Below are 17,986 nucleotides of genomic sequence, written 5' to 3'. Positions count from 1 at the left end.
TAGTGCCGATGCTATGAAAAAGTCCAGGAAAAGCTGATTTCTACAACCTGTGCTTTAGGGATGGCTTATTTCAATTAATATTCTGGTAGGATATTCCAAACCACAATTGCCAGGGATGAACTAGATCAGTGTACATCACTGTAAATTCACTTTCAGTAAGCTATACTTCTTTTGGCTCAGGAAATCTTCAACAGGGGTCAAAGCCTTCTATAGAGCAATATCCCATAATTCTAGCTTAAGGGCTGTAATTTGCAGGCTAAATCATGGGTCATAGAAAGCAGAGGCTGTAAGTGTTAAAAAGCTAAGATAGCCAGCTTGCCAATCTTTCAAAAACCCCATAAGAAACACAAACCCCACTATCATTTTTCTGTCTTCACAACCCCCACTTCATTATTTGCTTCTTAGCTCCCCAATGAAGGAGGTAATTTGAGCTTCTTTGTGTCACCAAGGCACCTCATTCTGTGACAACACACCTAAATTCATATTTCAATTAGTCCCTATGTCTTCATTTGTCCGTTGTTTTGGGGACAATTTGTACAAAAATTAGAAATCATATAGAAATGCCACTAAACAGGAAAACAATATTTGAAGTTTCAGAATGGATGTAAGGAAGGGTAAAGAAATCTTTGATCAGAGGTTGGCAGAGAGACCCTTCCCAGGACTGTTTTTGTGGCTCTCAGAGTCAAAAAGATGTTTCCAAATGCCCCCAGTCATCCTTCAATGTCCTCTAGGAGTGTTGGGGGCATTATTTTTTTAGGTGGCTCAGTCACTTCCTGTTAAAGAAGGGTTTTTCTGTGATCTAAAAATATGTCAAAAAGAAAGAAGAAGAAGAGGAGGAGGAGGAGGAGGAGGAGGAGGAGAGGAACTTTATTTTTCTACCCTGCCTCCATCTCCCAAAGGGACTCAGGGCGGCTTACATGGGGCCAAGCCCAAGGCAAAATACAATTAAAAACAAAACGATAACAAATTAAAACAGCATAAAACAACATAACATTAATAAGCAAGCATCTTAACATCCTTGGTGGCTCATAGAGGGAGATATGTTTGGAAAGGTAAACTGGGAATGTTCAGGGAATAGGAAGTAAAGCTTGAAAACTAACTTAAGACTTAACAAAGTACTGAAGTGTGGAGGCACTGGAAGAAAGGCTATTATAGTCGTCGTCCGTCCCCCCCCCCCCCCCGACCCATTCCATACAAACATAGCTTACTTAACGAAGTGCATGTGTTCCCCACCAATACTTGTGTATAAGGTTCGTATTGTTTGGGGAGATGTTGGCAGGATATAAAGTTTATTATTATTATTTATTATTATTATTACTGTAAAACCTGTGTCTTGTTTTCGTATTTTCAACACAAGGTGGCAGAAAAGAGTTATTTTAGGATACACTTGGACTAGAAGTTGTTAAAGGGACAGAGACATTATCTAAGTGGAACTGAGTACTATCTGTGAACTGATCCTAGAATAAATGCAACTGGGAGGAAGGAAGGAACCTCATATGAAACAGCCCTCTCATCCAGATATGCTACCACCAGCTTTCCTGTTTCAGGAAGCCAAATTAACCTGGAGAAACAAACATAAGATATAGGAAGTTTTTTAAAAACTAGGCATCTATTCATGTGGCTAGTACAGCAGGATCATATTGCAATTAATGTTTTTCTTAAGAGGCAGAAAGCTGCTGTTTCCTAAGAAAAAGAAATCTGTATCATATTCTCCAGTTATCTCATATAGCTGTGGGGCATTGATCTTCTTTTGTGAGAAACAAAGATGGCTTTATACTAACTTTGCTTCACTATCCTCTGTCCATCCAAGCTGTTACCAGTGGCCCAAAACAAAGCAAAACAAAAACAACCATTGTATGTTCTCCATGAAAGAAAACTTTTGAAAGCAATGAAACTGCTAAAATCTATTTACAAGGCTGCTGTTGGCTCCCAATAATTGCAGCCTTAGAAAGGGCTGGGTTAAGTAGATTGCCACAGTTGAGATTAATATGTTCGCTACTTGCAACATGTTAGAGATGGGTGGAAACTTATGAAGCTTTTTGATGTTGTAAAGTATGTGCAGCAACATTCCAGACTGGGGTGAGGGCTTTGCAGCAAGGTAAATCTGTCTTCATCCCAAGAAACTGGTTGCTGCACAAGTTGGCCAAGTATTCCAAGCCACATCCTGGCACCCAAAGCAGTAAACTTGCTTATAAACTCAGTTGCTGCTTAAAGATACACCCAAGTAGCAGTCAAACTACACCAACTTCAAGAAACACCCAATGAACACTCCTTACTAGCAAATAAACAAGTTCATTTTTAAAGTCAAAGAATAATTCAAGCAGCGATCGAGTTCACTATCCTAGATTGCTATAGATAATACACTACAAAATGCAGCAGAAATGAAAGGATGTAGCTGTGCGTTTAAAGGTTGTTGGAAGACAGTAATCAAGATACAATCACCATATTATGCTATGTGATTAGAGTGGCATTGATGCAGATATACTCCACCTTAGTGAATTCTTATGAATGGACTGTTAAGCTTTCGAGAACCGAAACAGAGCTGGGCAAATATTCACAGAATTGTTCCAAAGTATTAATAGCTTTGCTATTTATATTAATATTATCAATGGTTTGAGCATTTGCCTATAGAATCATAGAGTTGGAAGAAACCTCATGGGCCATCCAGTCCAACCCCCTGCCAAACAGGAAAATTGCATTCAAAGCATCCCCAACTGATGCCTGTTTTAAAAGTCTCCAAAGGAGGAGCCTCCACCACACTCTGGGGCAGAGTTCCCCTGCTGAACAGCTCTCAGTTAGGAAGTTCTTCCTAATATTCAGGTGGAATCTCCTTTCCTGAAGTTTGAAGCCATTGTTCTATGTCCTAGTCTGCAGGGCAGCAGAAAACAAGCTTGCTCACTCCTATGATTTTCCATCACATATTTATACATGGCCATCATGTCTCCTCTCAGCTTTCTCTTCTGCAGGCTAAACATGCCCAGCTCTTTAAGCTGCTTCTCATAGGGCTTGTTTTCCAGACCCTTGATCATTTTAGTTGCTCTTCTCTGGACACATGTCAACATCTCCCTTCAATTGTGGTGCTCAGAATTGGACACAGTATTCCAGATGTGGTCTGACCAAGGCAGAATAGAGGGATAGCATGACTTCCCTGGATCTAGACAATATACTTCTAATTATGCAGGCCAAAATCCTTTTTGGGCCACCTTATGACATTTTTGGCTCGTGCTTTAACTTGTTCTCCATGAGGACTCCAAGATCTTTTTAACACGTACTGCTGTCAAGCCAGGCGTCCCCCATTCGGTATCTTTGTATTTCATTTTTTCTGCCGTTGACTACATCTAGAGAACTTCTGATGGACTCTAATTCCCATCAGCCAATAATAAGGGCCAATTAAAAGGGATTCTGTGAAAAGTCATTCATCAACATCTGGAGAGTTGAATGATTCTCCTTTTGATGAGACCAATAAAAGCTAGTGGCATGTCTACATGTTGCTATTAAATGTTCCATGTTAGTCCATTAAAATCTTTAGGCATGAAAGCAGTCCAACCTACATTTTAAACAGATTCTTACACAGGATTCAAATCATAAAAATAAAACCTTTATTGATAGTATGAATGTTTAACATGTTTAATGCTGCCAGCTATAAAAATGATAAAAAAGACTTCTGTTCCATACATTTGACTTTACAAATATACAAATGTTAATGAAAATTAATACTAGATTATGCAGTTTGAACTTCATTAAAATCCTGTTAAGCCAGTGGCAAACCTTTCTAGCAATACATGATCAAAAGAAGATTAAACATTTTATTCCTATATACATAAGTCTACAGAAAACTTAAATACTAACCCTAGAAGTCTCACTGAATTAGCTGGAACCACTTGTGACGTTGTGCTTACTTTAATCTCAGAAGATAGACTACTAGCAAAAATACACATCTCCTTTTGCATTCTTTTTTTCCTACAATCCATTGAAGAATACAGTACTCAGTGCATTTCCTATTAAAATTCATAATTGTATATAAATCTCTATAGAGTTATATCATAAAGGATACAAATTAGTGTAAACACCAAGGGAATACTTTTAAAGAGCTGCTACAATACTTTCCCTTTAAGATTAGGAGCAAAACTGACAAGAAATCATTCAATTATTTTTTAGTTGTGCAACCCTTTCTGAAAAACCTGTACTTCACAACTAAATGGTTTATGTGCTTATTGCAGTTGTTTCCTATCTTCCTATAAGTAATGATCAAGTATTGTTAATATAAAGGCCAAAGGGAAACACAGTATACTGAACAAATACATATCTGTGTGTTTGAAAATAGCAGTCACAGAAATATTAGCCATTTGCTCAAATACTTGTCTAGCATTTCTATAAAAACATTAGGAAACGGAGACTACTAGCTATCCCATATACAGCACATTTTTTGCAAGAAGTATTCAATAGCTTTGGTCTAGTGTAGGAATGGAAACATGTTGTTCTCCAGATGATGCTGCATTGCAATTCCCAGCAGGAGCCATGATAACTGGGGTTGACAGAAACTAGTGTCCAACATTATCCAGAGGCTGACATGTTCCCCAATCTAATCCGGTATCTCAGCATGATTTCAGATCTTCTGGTCCAGGAAATACAGAATATGACAGTGGAAGCATCTGTTTCTGTAGATACTGACATACACTTTTACTCAAAGTCAGTTGGCAGACAATCAACATATTCCTGACCTTGAGCACACCCTTTTGTAGTATCTTAGAGTAAAGCAGCCTATAGCATAAATTTCTGACATGAACAGGTTACAGAACTGTTGGTTCACAGAGAGGGCCAGATGTAGAGAATGGAAGTCTATTAGGAAGGAAATGCTTTCGCCTTTTTATTGGCCTAGCGATCTTCTCTTTCCTTGGACAAAGATTTTCAAAAATAAAGTGGATAAAGCCGAAGAAGCAGCTTTATAAGTGTCATTTTCTCAATTTCTTCACAAAATCTGGAGACCCTCAATAATATAACCACACTAAGACTCAACGGACTGGGTGCATAACATGCATGCCCCTTTCTCTTTATACACACACATACATATATGAACCTCTCTATGGCAAAAACTCAACAATTTGGTTTCCACAATGCTGCCAGGAGGACAGCTGTCTTCTACAAACATCCAACCTAATCATCAAAACCTATGTCAGCTTGACATACAGTGTAGTTGTATATCGAGCAACACTTATGTTATTGCTTTGGATCATCCAGAGTCGATCCAATATTTCTAATGCAAAGACCTGTATCGAATTGAATAACATTTATAAGTTCAAGTAATATTAAGATCTTTGTCAACTAACAGCAAAGATCCTGCTCTCAGAAGTTCTAAATACAACAGTAGAATGCATGAGGCATATTAAAAACCCAACCCACTTTTTCAGCACTTCAGCTTACCTATTTTACCTAAACTGAAAGAATATATTCAAAGAATGGATACTTACTGAAAAAAATGACACCCTGATTGTTTAAAGCTTCCAAAGTTTTTTTAAAGGTTATATCTCAGGAAAGTATGGGCTGCATAAAGCTTGGCAATGGGGGCCAAAGTGCACCTGACAATGCAGCTACATTAACTCATTTTGTTCATAGCAGGGAAACAACTGACTGATCACCTTTGGAACATTTCCTTTCTGTAGCATATTGTTAACAAAACTACTGGAAAGGAACAACAGTATTGATTTCAACATTCATGACTCAGAAAAACTGCTTTCTGCAGCTGGACAATCCCTTCTGGCTTGCAGAGGATCACATTCATATCTGCAGGCTTTAGCTCAGGCACTTCTTAGAAAATGTTTGTCTGGAATGGAAATTTGCATGGCATGTTTTTCTGCATAATTTTAAAATGACTGTTTTTTGTTGTCATAGTCCACTGGTCAGCTACCAGTGTAGGAAATCAACTGCTTCTTTTTACTTGGTATGTCTGCTGCTATGTGACACCAAGAGGCTCTAGAATATACAAGTCATATTAATAATCATGGGGGGGGGGGGGGGGAGGAAACAAAAGAAAAGTACACTAAATACTACTAACCAAATAAATAACATGGAGTGGATAAAACAGTGCTTCAGCTCCAAGAATGGTAAACACTTGGAATGTGACTCTGGATACTAGCTATTCGTTGGCAGTAAGATCTCTATTTCTTTCCCATTGGTTACAACAGCATTGCTGGAGCAGCTACTTGCCAAATCAACAGGAGAGCCCAGAGAAGTAGCTTGGGAGGTTTTGGTTGGTGGGGTGGGAATGACTGGAGAAGGAGCCAGACCAGGTTTCTTTGGAGGAATTGGTGGAGGATTCCCTCTTTCAGCTCTGGGTATGGTCGGCGATTTAATTCCAGGAGACAACGGGCTTAAGGGGCTGGAGATTTTGCCTGGGCTAGATTCACTTTTGGGACTCATTGCATTGGCCAGGTTTCGATAGTCTGTGCCAAAGGGTGAGCTATTAGGAGAGACTGGCTTAATAGAACCCTGCTGGCTGGTGAACCTGGAGAGAACCTGAGTGACTGTATTGCGGGCATGTTGCTTTGCAGCTGAATTATCAACCAGAGTGGGGGACAGGTCTCTGGATGGAGGACTCTGGAGGCCACTTGACTGGTGCTCTTGATCAGCTTGGGATTGGAATTTGTGTCGCGCAGCATGGAAACGCTGATTGATTCCCACCTGATAGGAAGACTGGTAGCTGGGACTGCTGGCTGACGCTCCAACCAACCGCTTTGTCATGACTGGGGAGGAGCATGGGGAGGATGTCAGAGATGACGAAGCTGTGTTGCTTGGTGATAACGATATCCCACTGGAAGGAAATGGTGGAATTGAAGGGGAAAGCGACTCTGTTCTTATAGGGGAGCCACTGTTTTCTGTGGTATTCTCAGGAGTTGATCCAGGGGGCTTACTCTTCTGCAGGTTTTCCATTTTAGGCTGAGCTGCCTCTACATCTGCTTGTATATCAGCATCACAGTGCCCATTGACCTTGGCATAAGGATGGGGAGCTGTGACACAGTTGGCTGCCAACATGTGTGCCAGTCTAACAGTACTGCCCTGGCTGGTGTTCTCAGCCAGGGAACTTTCTGTCTGGCAAGCTACTGACCTACCACCACAGTCCTCTGTGCCAGCTGCGATTGACACCACTGAGACATTGGGTTGTGTGAGCTCAACCTTGTTGTTGGCAACTTTGTAAGAAGCCTCTAATTCTTTTAGTGTTTTCTTCAGGTTTTCGACTTCCTCCTTCAGGGCTTTTGTGCGATTCTCTTCGCGGTTTAACTTGGCCTTCAGCTGCTCTCGTTCAATATCAAACTCAGACAATTGCTTCTCTACTTGCGCCTCCATCTGCAAGCCCCTCTTCTTCTTGGCTGCCAGCTCTTCCTCCAACTGGTTCACTTTGCTTCTTTCCTTCTCCAGCTTCATGTTTAGTTCTCCGACCTTTTGTCCTTCCTCTGCAGCCTTGGCTGTGGCTTTCTTACACTCCAACACAAGCATGGAAGACAGTTGCTTGTGGTGGGCACGTTCCTCTTCCAACTGACTGGATAGCTTTTTCTGCTCTCTCTCAACCTTCTTCACCTGGGACTTCTCAAATTCCAGCTAGAAAACAAATCAAAGGAGCTTGAAAAAAAAAGCCAACTTGTTTAACACATACCACACAAAACCAGAAAACGCTCCAAATTAATAGAGAATGGATGTGTGGATCAATGCATTTATGAACCACCATAACATATATAAAATAAAGCAAAATTATCAGTTGCTGTTGTTATTATTGATATTCTGCCTTTCTCCCAAAATTATAACTTGAGGCATCTTACTTTAAAAAACAAACAAACAAAAAAACAAGGCAACTACAAATATACAAAAAATATCATTTAAACATTCAGAGTACTGAAACAATCCCAACCAACACTTAAAAGGATAAAATGCAATTAAAATATTATAAAAATTTAACTTGGCAATGTTATTTCAAAACTTACTACTTTAAAGTCCTATTGAGATAAAAAATATTTTTTGCCAGACAACCCTAAGGCAGCAATGAAAGTCATTCTGGCCTTCCTTAGAAGGGAATTCCAGAGTTTAAGGGCATCTATCTCACATCCCCACCAACCAGACTTGTGGTAGTTTTGGGGCTGAGAAAAGGGATTCTTTTGATGAGTGCAAGCCCCAGGCTCGTACAGGTATATATGATTTTCCAGTGCTTGGACATGAGCCATACAAAACTTTAAAGGTTATAACCAACATTAAAAATGGTGCCAGGAAACAAACTGGTAACCAAGTGCGTCTGTTACCAATGCAGTTGATAGCAGCAGTGTAGTTTGATGGCTGTAACCTGCCTGGTTAAGTACAGGTAATAACTATAAAGTGAACATAATGTGGATGTATTGCTTTTTTAAAACTCTCAGGTTCCTTGCCATGTACACTGGTACATGGACAGGAAGAATATATACAACAAACAAACCCATATGGTATAACCATGATCTTTCATAAATGCCATTTTATATTCCCAAATGTTCTTACACCAAGTCACTTTGCACTTTGAATACAGAACAAGATCTTCTTTGAAATGAATTGAAAAATACTGGAGCAAATCTAGTTCCTTGTTCACAGGATGAGTAAACTCTCAAGATAAAGATACCAAAAGTAGCCACCCACAGAAGGCTTCCAAACAATAATTAATAATTTCTATTGATATCTAATTAAGTAGTGAGAAAGCCAACCTGTTGTGTGAGTCTCTCTCTCTCCTTTTCCAGCATGTATGTGACATCATCTCCCTCAGCAGTATCTTGGGCATGTCGCTGTCTCTCTTCTTCAAGATCCAAAATTACCTTTCAATCAGAAAAGGGCACCATCAATCAAGATTACTTAGGAGTAACAATTACTGGTACATTCAGATGTGAAGGCCTCTTTTTTCCTTAAGCAAGAATGTAAGAACTCTCAAACATGGCATATGAACTCCTTTTTCTTTGCTTACTGAAATATTCTATCCTCCCCAGGATAGCATGTCCACTGTTCAATTATTTACAAATGTGTATCTTCATTAAGCTTGTGAAAGAGGTGGTTTAGACAGCTTCTTCTTCTGAAATACAGCATGCAACACCTGATATAGACGAGGTGCTGAAACAAATGAAGTAGCCAATAGAAACTCTTTCCAATGATTTTGGAATGAACTAGATCCTAGAGTCTGGGTGTGCTAGTGATGATGAAAATAGATTTGTGTGTGGGGTCTTCCAGGATCACATAAAGTGTGACATTACCCCCTCCTCCAAATTCTTGGAGGTTGTCCACCTCACTACCCCATGAACAAGCAGACGGAATTCAACATAGTTTTCTCCTGTGCAACTGTGAGGCAACATCTTTGTTTTTTCTTTTTTTTTTTAATCAGTACATATACACAAACTTATCCAAAAAGGAATACAGAAACAACTGACCATATGATTGTTGTAATGGAAAAGGTTTTATGATTGTTTAACTAATGTTGTTTTAATTTATTGTATTGTATGTCTTTATCTTGTTATTATAATTGTAATTATTGCGGCATCGAATCGTTGCCATTGTTAGCCGCTTTGAGTCCCCCTGCGGGGGTGAGAAGAGTGTGGTAAAAATGTTGTAAATAAATAAATAAAATAAACTGGCATGCACAGTATATTGCACCTCACAACATGATCTGCTAGTGTATGCATATACTATCACTTGTGCAATTGAGCGGATGCAAGCTACTAGTTTTCATCAATGAGTAGTGTATTGAATTTCTTTTCCCCTTTGTATCTGTATCTCTGAACACTAGTTCTAGATTTCTCGACCTGCCCGCTACACTATATTTAGGTGTAAATGGGGGCTGCAGTGAGAAAGGATGATTGTGTCTTCCTATGCTTATTACATTTTATTCTTTTGCCAGCAGAAACTCAGCCCAGAGTTTGCTATGTCATTCTCAAAATTTTGATTTTAGCTGGACTGTAAAACTTAAGAAAAGAAACTTATTTACCCACTTGAGAATAAAATTAGCACTTTTGCCTTGTTCTGGGGACCCAGCCAAGAAGTTATTTCATATTTTATGTTGAATTACAGGAATAAATGATATTCTGTCCAGTTACTGCACATCAAAAAGCCTCTGCTGTATGTTCTATGGAGGGGACTGTATTAGCATATATTGTAGTATTCCACTATTGCCAATTGTTCTCTGTAGATTTATGATCAATATTTTAACTGCATTATATCAAAATATCTAGTAAATTCAGATTCTGGTATCTACAGGAAATTAAGCTAGTGCAGTTAGAAAAACTGAGTGTTTTTGTCACACGATTATATATTAAATGGGCTTATGAAAGGATTAGGTAGTTTGGATTTACCAAATATTTCAGAAACTGAAGATCCTATATCAAAAAACAAAAGCCTTCAGCTTCCAGACCAACATAGCTTTGGCTGAATTTCCAAGAGAACACATTCACAAAATCATCGAGATTTACTTCTAAGCTAACATACTTAGAACTGGCATAAAAGATATTGTAGTAATATTTCTTCAATACTTCAGACAGTATAATAAAATGCAATTCAGCAAAAGTAATTTCTCCCTTAGGTTAATAATTCCAGCGAAAGCCTACTGAGGTTATTTTATTTTCTGAGATTGAATTTGGAGCCTTTTCAGCTCCAAAACAAATTCATGCTGCTAAAACGGTGATTGTTACCCTGTAAGACTTCCAGAGAAATAGCAAAAAGATGAGGTAACAAGATTATCTTGTCTGAGAACTTATGACAGCTATACATTTCCAACAACACTGCATTTTTCTTTGCTTTTTTTAAAAAAGGAAAATACATTTTATTAAGTGAAATAGGCTGGACAATGTAACATCATTTTTATTAGTAAAATTAATGTTTGAAGGACTTTGTTCAGCAAATGCTACTCTGTTTTACAATATTACCTTCTAGAAAGAGACAATTTTATTAGTCTGATCAGAGTTCAAAGGATTTTGTATCCCACCTTTCTGTGCCTGCTCTCCGCAGCAGCTAGTTGGGATAACATTTTCTCTTGCATGTTCTTGCAATGTTTCATCACTACCTTCAGGATGGATAAGGGGTTGGCACAAACAGGTTGCTTTTCACCATAATTTTCTTCTTTCAGTGCTTCAAAATCCCGCTGAAGAGCCATTAGTGGATCACTAATGTTGTATTTTCCATAACGTTCCTCAATGAAAGTATCTCTATGCTGGGCCTGAAACAATTGATCGAATATTTTGAATTATAAACTGTCAAAGAAAAGGAACCTTCAGGATAAAACTATGCCATCTCACAGTAACAGGAATTTAGCAAACACCACAAGACAACCGTGGTCTAGCTATTAAAAAAAAACACAGTGGGGCTCTAGCGAACAAGACTACATTAGCTAGAGAGACACAGATAAACAATGAGAGGGAGATCCGATTCAATCTAACAAGAAGTCTCCTTACTATGCGCTATAAGCTAAAATTTAATCTATCTATGAGGACAAACTGAAAGGAAGAGGGAAGTGGACCAAAAGAAGGATATGACCAAGCAGCAAAGTATGAAAAAATAGGAACAAAGAAGGGAGATATTGGCTCAAGGAAGGGCCAATGGAACCAGCAGGAACAAAAAGTAAACTGGTTAAAGATGCAGAAAAAAGCAACAAATGATGAAAAACTAAGGTATATATGATTCACAATATATGACCATGATTCTATATTCTTTCTCACGATTTACCAGTCCCTTGTAATTTAACCTAGTTAGATGAATAACAACTCTCTCTCTCTCTCTCTCTCTCTCTCTCTCTCTCACACACACACACACACACACACACACACACACACACTTCTATAAGGAACTGCCACCCAAGAAAGTTAGTTAAAAAGCTAGAACATTACTTCTGGATTTTCTTTTTTAAACACACATTGCTGAATAACTTTGGGATGTCCAGGTATATTTCTGGCAGACCACAATGCACAGGGATTCAAGTCAGTTGTATATAATATTCTATGTGGCATTGAAATTTAAACCTTATTGCAATCTACCCAGCATAGAACAAATGAGCATGAGTAATTTCCACTCATCATGATCACCAACTGCAGTTATTAATTTACATTATCAGTAACCCAAAAAGAAACCAGTCTCACTTAATAACCCAGAATCAAAATAAAAACTCTTTGAACTGGAGATGCAAAGTGCTTGCTTATGATGATGCTTGCTTATGATGATGATAATGATAATAATCTTTTTATTTCTTACTTGCCTCTCCTCGTAGCTGGAGGCGGGTTACAACATTGTTAAAAAACACACCCATCTAAAAACATTCTACAAAATATTATTTATTTATTTATTTATTTATTTATTTATTTATTTATTTATTTACAGTTCTTATATTCCGCCCTTCTCACCCCGCAGGGGACTCAGGGCGGATTACAGTCAACACATATATGGCAAACATTCAATGCCAGTTTTGACAAACAACGTTTAACACACAAATACACCAAGGCTATTTAACTTTTTTCTGGCCGCCAGGGGAGCTGCTGCTTTTCATCATCCATCAGCGACACCAATGAAGTTCTTCCGCATTCCACATTCCCCGGAGTCTTTTTTCTTTATGGCCTCATAAATTAGTTAAATTTAGCCTCCCACACAAGGTGGTGCCTTATTTTCCTACTTGACAGATGCAACTGTCTTTCGGGTTGCAAAGGTCGACAACAGGCTACACAATGGCTGGACACCCACTCCAGCCCGGCCTGGCTTCGAACTCATGACCTTTTGGTCAGAGTGATCTTAATGCAGCTGACACTCAGCCAGCTGCGCCACATATTAAAACTCATTTCTAAAAAAATACATATTAAAATACACAGAACAAAGATTAAACATAAGATGCAAGTTTAAAATTTGTGATTAAAACTGTCTGGGTAGACCAGTAACAAATACATAAAGGTTAATCGTTGAGGTTTCACGGCTACTTCCTTCTACATTGTTGCGAATCTCAAGACAAGAGATAATACAGCCCAACCACCATCCATCTATAAATCTATCCATCTATCCATCTATCTATCCATCCATCCATCCATCCATCCATCTATCTATCTATATCATGGTGTCTTGTTTTTTAGGCCTGTTTCTAGGGTTATTTGGGGAACAGATTCAGAAAATTGAATTGGATAGACTGTATCAGCTCTAGTTTCTTAGATATGGTTATCACTTTTTTATGGGCGAGAAGATGAAGACTGGTATATGACATATGTTCTGTATCTCAAACACTAGAGCCAATGGGGAAAAACTGGTGCCGTATTTGGTATCAGCGGGTCAAATATACCAACAAATAGGTCTAACATTTATGGCACCAAAATGTGTGTTGGTCAGTGTAATTAATGAATACACAAAGATTTCATGCAGATGAGATAACTTGTCATCATCAATTATTACAGAATTTACTTGACATTTGTTATACAGACTCAGACAAGTATTGCTCTCACCTCTGAATATGAAAGTTTCTTTAGTCTGCATACAAGGAGGGACCCAGAGTGAGTGGAAGATGATGAAAGCAAAAAAGGGCCTTTGAGGCAGATTAAATTAACAAACACCTTGCAGAACAAGTCTATGTTTCATCTCCCCCCCCCCCCGATTTTTTTAAGTTGTGTATTTTGTGAAAAAGAACTCATAACATTAGTTACCAAAGAACCCAACAATTTGATAAGAAAAATTTGGAAAGCGTTTGGTGATTGTATGATAGGGAGAGTAGGCCCCTTTTCTATTCAATTTTCACAAAGCCAAACAAAAGCCTGGCAGGGATAGGAGGGATCAAGCTACCGAGGAAATGCAGGGCAGCTGGTCTGAGTGCTCTGAGCCTTGAGGAAAATGTTCAAGAGAAAGAAGCTCTGGTAAGAGTTCACAGAAATGTCTATTCATTGCCACTATTCTCCACTGTAAGCAAAACATGATGGAGAATTTAACTTTTAAAAATGAATTCAGGAAACAGTTAAAATAAGAGCAGCAGCACTTAAGGAAGAAAATGAAAACTATCAGAAAAAAGGAGCAAAATGGGTGTGCCTGTATTCAGTGCACTAAATGGGCACAACGACGACAACTGCACATAAGTTGTCTGAAAACCAAATTCTATGAAAAACAGCTTAAAAGGCAGGGTATGCTTAGCTTGCAAGAACAGAAGGTCTAAAGAGGACATGATAATCAAGCTGAAATATTTGAAAGGATATCATATTGAAGATGTGCCGGCTTGTATTCTGCTATTCTAGAGAACAGGACACAGAGAAATGAATTCAAATTATTTTCCACCTGAATATTAAGAACTTTCTAATGGTAAGAGTGGCTGGACAGTGGAATATGCTTCCTCAGAGTGCAATGGAGTCTCCTGCTCTTTAGATTTTAAAGCAGAGGTTGGAAGGACGCCCTGAGTCCCCCCCCCCCTCGGGGGGGGGGGGTGAGAAGGGCGGGGTACAAACGCAGGAAATAAAATAAATAAATATATAAATTTCTCCATGCTGTCAAAAACAGCCTCAGCTAAGAATAGTGTGTCTCTTCTGAATTAATGCCTGGATGAGGAAAAGCCAATTGATGAGCTGGATGTGGAAAAACAGAGGTGCTTGCTATTAAGGGTCCTAATCTGAGGATGGAGGTTTGTCAACCAGTTCTGGATGAGGTTGCATTCCCCCTGAAAGACTGTGTTTGCAGCTTGGGAGTGCTCCTGTATCTATCTCTCCAAATGTCAGCCCAGGTAGATGCAACAGTCAGGAGTACTTACTAATTGTGGCAACTGATCCACCAGCTGAGACCCTTTCTAGATTTGGAGGACCTAAAGATGGTAGTACTGGTAAACAAAAGGTTGGACAACTGCAATGCACTTTATATTGGGCTACCATTGTACCAAGTTCGGAAACTCTAGCTGGTTCAAAATATGGCAGTCAGATTGGTTGTGGGAACATTCAGGAGTGAGCATATTACACCTATCTCAAAGTTACTTCACTGCCTGCCAATTAGTTTCTGGGCAAAGTACAAAGTGTTAGTTTTGACTTTCAAAGCCCTACACCAGTGGTTCTCAACCTGGGGTCCCCAGATGTTTTTGGCCTACAACTCCCAGAAATCCTAACAGCTGGTAAAACGGCTGGGATTTCTGGGAGTTGTAGGCCCAAAACATCTGGGGACCCCAGGTTGAGAACCACTGCCCTACACGGTTTGGGTCCAGATTACCTAAAGGATCACCTTCTCCTGTAGAATCTACCCCACATATTCAATTCCTCTGAGATTTGGTTACTCTAGTCCACCAGAACCCGACTGATGATCATCACTCTTCCAGCAGGCCTACCCAGCCTGTTTTAATCATGAATTTTAAACTCGTGTCCTTCGTTTTAATCTTTGTTTTGTGTTTTATACTGCACCCGTACCTCAAAAAACTTGACTTGGCCACGGTGGTCCATGCTTTAGTTACATATCGGATGGATTACTGCAATTCCCTCTATGTGGGGCTGCCTCTGAAGATGGTCAGGAAACTATAACTAGTACAAAGATCTGCAGCCAGGTTTCTGACTACAGCAAATTATAGGAAACACACCACCCCCTATTAAAGCAGCTACATTCACTGCCCATATGTTTCCGGGCTCAATTCGAAGTGCAGGTTATTACCTACAAAGCCTGATACTGTTCAGGTCCAGACTGTTTATGCGACCACATCTCTCTCGATGAATCTGTCTGGGCCTTAAGATCTGCTGGGGAGGCCCTTCTCACAGTCCCACGTCTATTGCAAGTGCGGTTCATGGGGACAAGGGTGAGGGCCTTTTTGGTAGTGGCCCCTGGCTCTGAAACATCCTCTCCAGGAAGATCAGGAAAGCTACACTTTCAACATTTTGGAAAGAACTGAACACCTGGCTTTATAAACAGGCTTTTGATAATGGTTAAACATAATAATGCACAATGGTTGGAGGATTTAAATGGAATTAAATTTCTTAACTAGTTCCATCACCCAGAGCAGTGGCTGAGATATTTTAATTGCTTTTAATCCTTGTTTATTTATGGATGGTGGTTGTGTTAATTTAATATGTTTTGGTTCACTTTGTATTGATTTTGTGTCGTTACTTTTATGGATTTAGTTTAAATTGGTTATTCGTTTCATTATTCTTTATTGTTGTATAATTCTCATTGCTATAAGCTGCTCCAAATCCCCTCAGGGAGATGGGGCAGGATATAAATGAAGTTTTTAATTATTATTTTAATAAGTATTTTATGGAAATATGTTTTAATATCTTTTATAGAACAGTTTAATATGTGTATTTATAGAATCTTTACAATGATTATGTGTTTAAATGATCTTGCAACCCGCCTTGAGCTACAGGGAGAGGTGAGTAAGAAATTATAATAGTAATAATAGTAGTAGTAGTAGTAATAATAATAATAATAATAATAATAATAATAATATGTCAGGGATGCTTTAATTGTGTATTCCTGCATAGCAGGAGATTGGACTGACCATATGGTCTCTTTCAACTCTATGTTTCAATAATGTGGGGCAGGTGGGGGGGGGGGAAGGGAGAGAGAGGGGGGAGGGGACATAATACAACACTAACTATATAAGGGCTGGAGTACATGGTGGTCGAGGGTGTTATTCCAACTACGACTGTCCGGTTACAGAACTGACAAATTGCTTCCTATAAAAGACTCCTTTTGCAAGTCAGGCCAGCATTTTTTCATCCCCATCCTCACTCTAGTCCAAGTAGAAGATATGTTACAACTAAAGTAAAAGACATGGTTGACAATTCTGACTGCTTCACAGAATCCCACTTCTAGTTTTCCAGTGACAGTGGGATACACAATGTGACTCTGTTAACATATTTGTTAAAAGAAAACCCAATAGTGAAATAGCTCTCAGTTAATGGAAATTATGTGCTCCCTTGCTTGAGAAATTCTATTCTGGAATCTCTTTCCTTATTCGGTGCCTATAAAAATCTTCCATACACACAAAACAAGTCCCAATTTACCAATTAAATCACATGATCTGAACCACAGACATCACTTTCCTACTCTGGGATGAGAACACTGCTTTTCATTCAGAATTGCTCAGCACAGAACAACAGGGCATTTCATGAATGATTTCTGTAACTAGAGAGGAAAAATACCTCGGGAAATTTAAGAAATGGAGTGGTGCTTGCCTAATCCCAGTCCACAAAGACACTAAGTGAAAGAGCAGCATAGTTGTATTTAACTATTGTTCAGTAAATTTAATGCCAGCCTGATTATTTAGACAGTTGATCTATCACACATACATCTTTGTAAGAACTGGAAGTATGCAGAAACATTAATCCTACACAATCCTACACAGAATACCACAGATTCATGTAAACAAAGGCAGAAAAATAATTCTCTCACTTTATCATTTGTCTCTTCCAAATTCCATTCTTAACTAGCTTAAGAATAGCACAGATCCAATAGGGCTTGTTTCCTGTCAATGGAGCTTACAATGTCATGTCAAATAAGCATGAGCTGATTAGGCTTTGAGTGTTGCAAGTCTAGCACACAGGACAAAACTATTTGTTCAGAGAGACTGGTCATATAAAAAGGTACAAGGTGAGCTTCTAAATTCTTTCCAAACTTTGATAATCTACTGCAAGACTACAAAGTTATAAATAAGACATGCAATTTAATGCCCCTTTAAGCAGGTCTTGCCTATGTCACAGAATAAACTCTACATCAAAGGTTGATGGATTCAAATTCTTACTGAAGCCAAGGCAATAATCAATGATCAGAGGACCACAAAATTCTTTACCACATCCCTAGTTGAACAAACCCACTTCTAACCCTAATTTTCCCAATTACAGAAATTTAGGGGCTGAATTCTCAGAGAACAATAAATCAACATATTATGTGGGTAAAAGCAAGTGATATGAATGCATATGTGAAAATCTGATCCAGAAATCCGACAAAAGCATGTTGTGCACAACTCTATTACACAATACAGGACAGAGATTACTTTATAGATAAATAAACCAATTGTTAGTAT

At 38.8% G+C, this 17,986-nt stretch overlaps 1 protein-coding gene across 2 annotated transcripts in view; it reads right to left on the bottom strand.

The window, feature by feature from the left end:
- Positions 1 to 3,586: 3,586 nt before the first annotated feature.
- CTTNBP2NL (CTTNBP2 N-terminal like) overlaps positions 3,587 to 17,986 on the bottom strand; it is a 40,661-nt gene continuing 26,261 nt past the window's right edge. For both annotated transcript variants that reach the window (XM_060772715.2, XM_067468082.1), the window contains exons 3-5: positions 10,973 to 11,203; positions 8,715 to 8,822; positions 3,587 to 7,593 (exon numbers count right to left, since the gene is read on the bottom strand). In XM_060772715.2, coding sequence (XP_060628698.2) covers positions 6,130 to 7,593; positions 8,715 to 8,822; positions 10,973 to 11,203 — 1,803 coding nt within the window. In that variant the 3' untranslated portion in view covers positions 3,587 to 6,129. The remainder of the gene's footprint in view (positions 7,594 to 8,714; positions 8,823 to 10,972; positions 11,204 to 17,986) is intronic.

Source organism: Anolis sagrei, chromosome 4 (assembly GCF_037176765.1).
Source record: "Anolis sagrei isolate rAnoSag1 chromosome 4, rAnoSag1.mat, whole genome shotgun sequence".
NCBI classification, from domain to species: Eukaryota; Metazoa; Chordata; class Lepidosauria; order Squamata; family Dactyloidae; genus Anolis; species Anolis sagrei.
The sequence above is the reverse complement of the archived record's forward strand: the minus strand, read 5'-3'. Positions and strand labels throughout refer to the sequence as shown.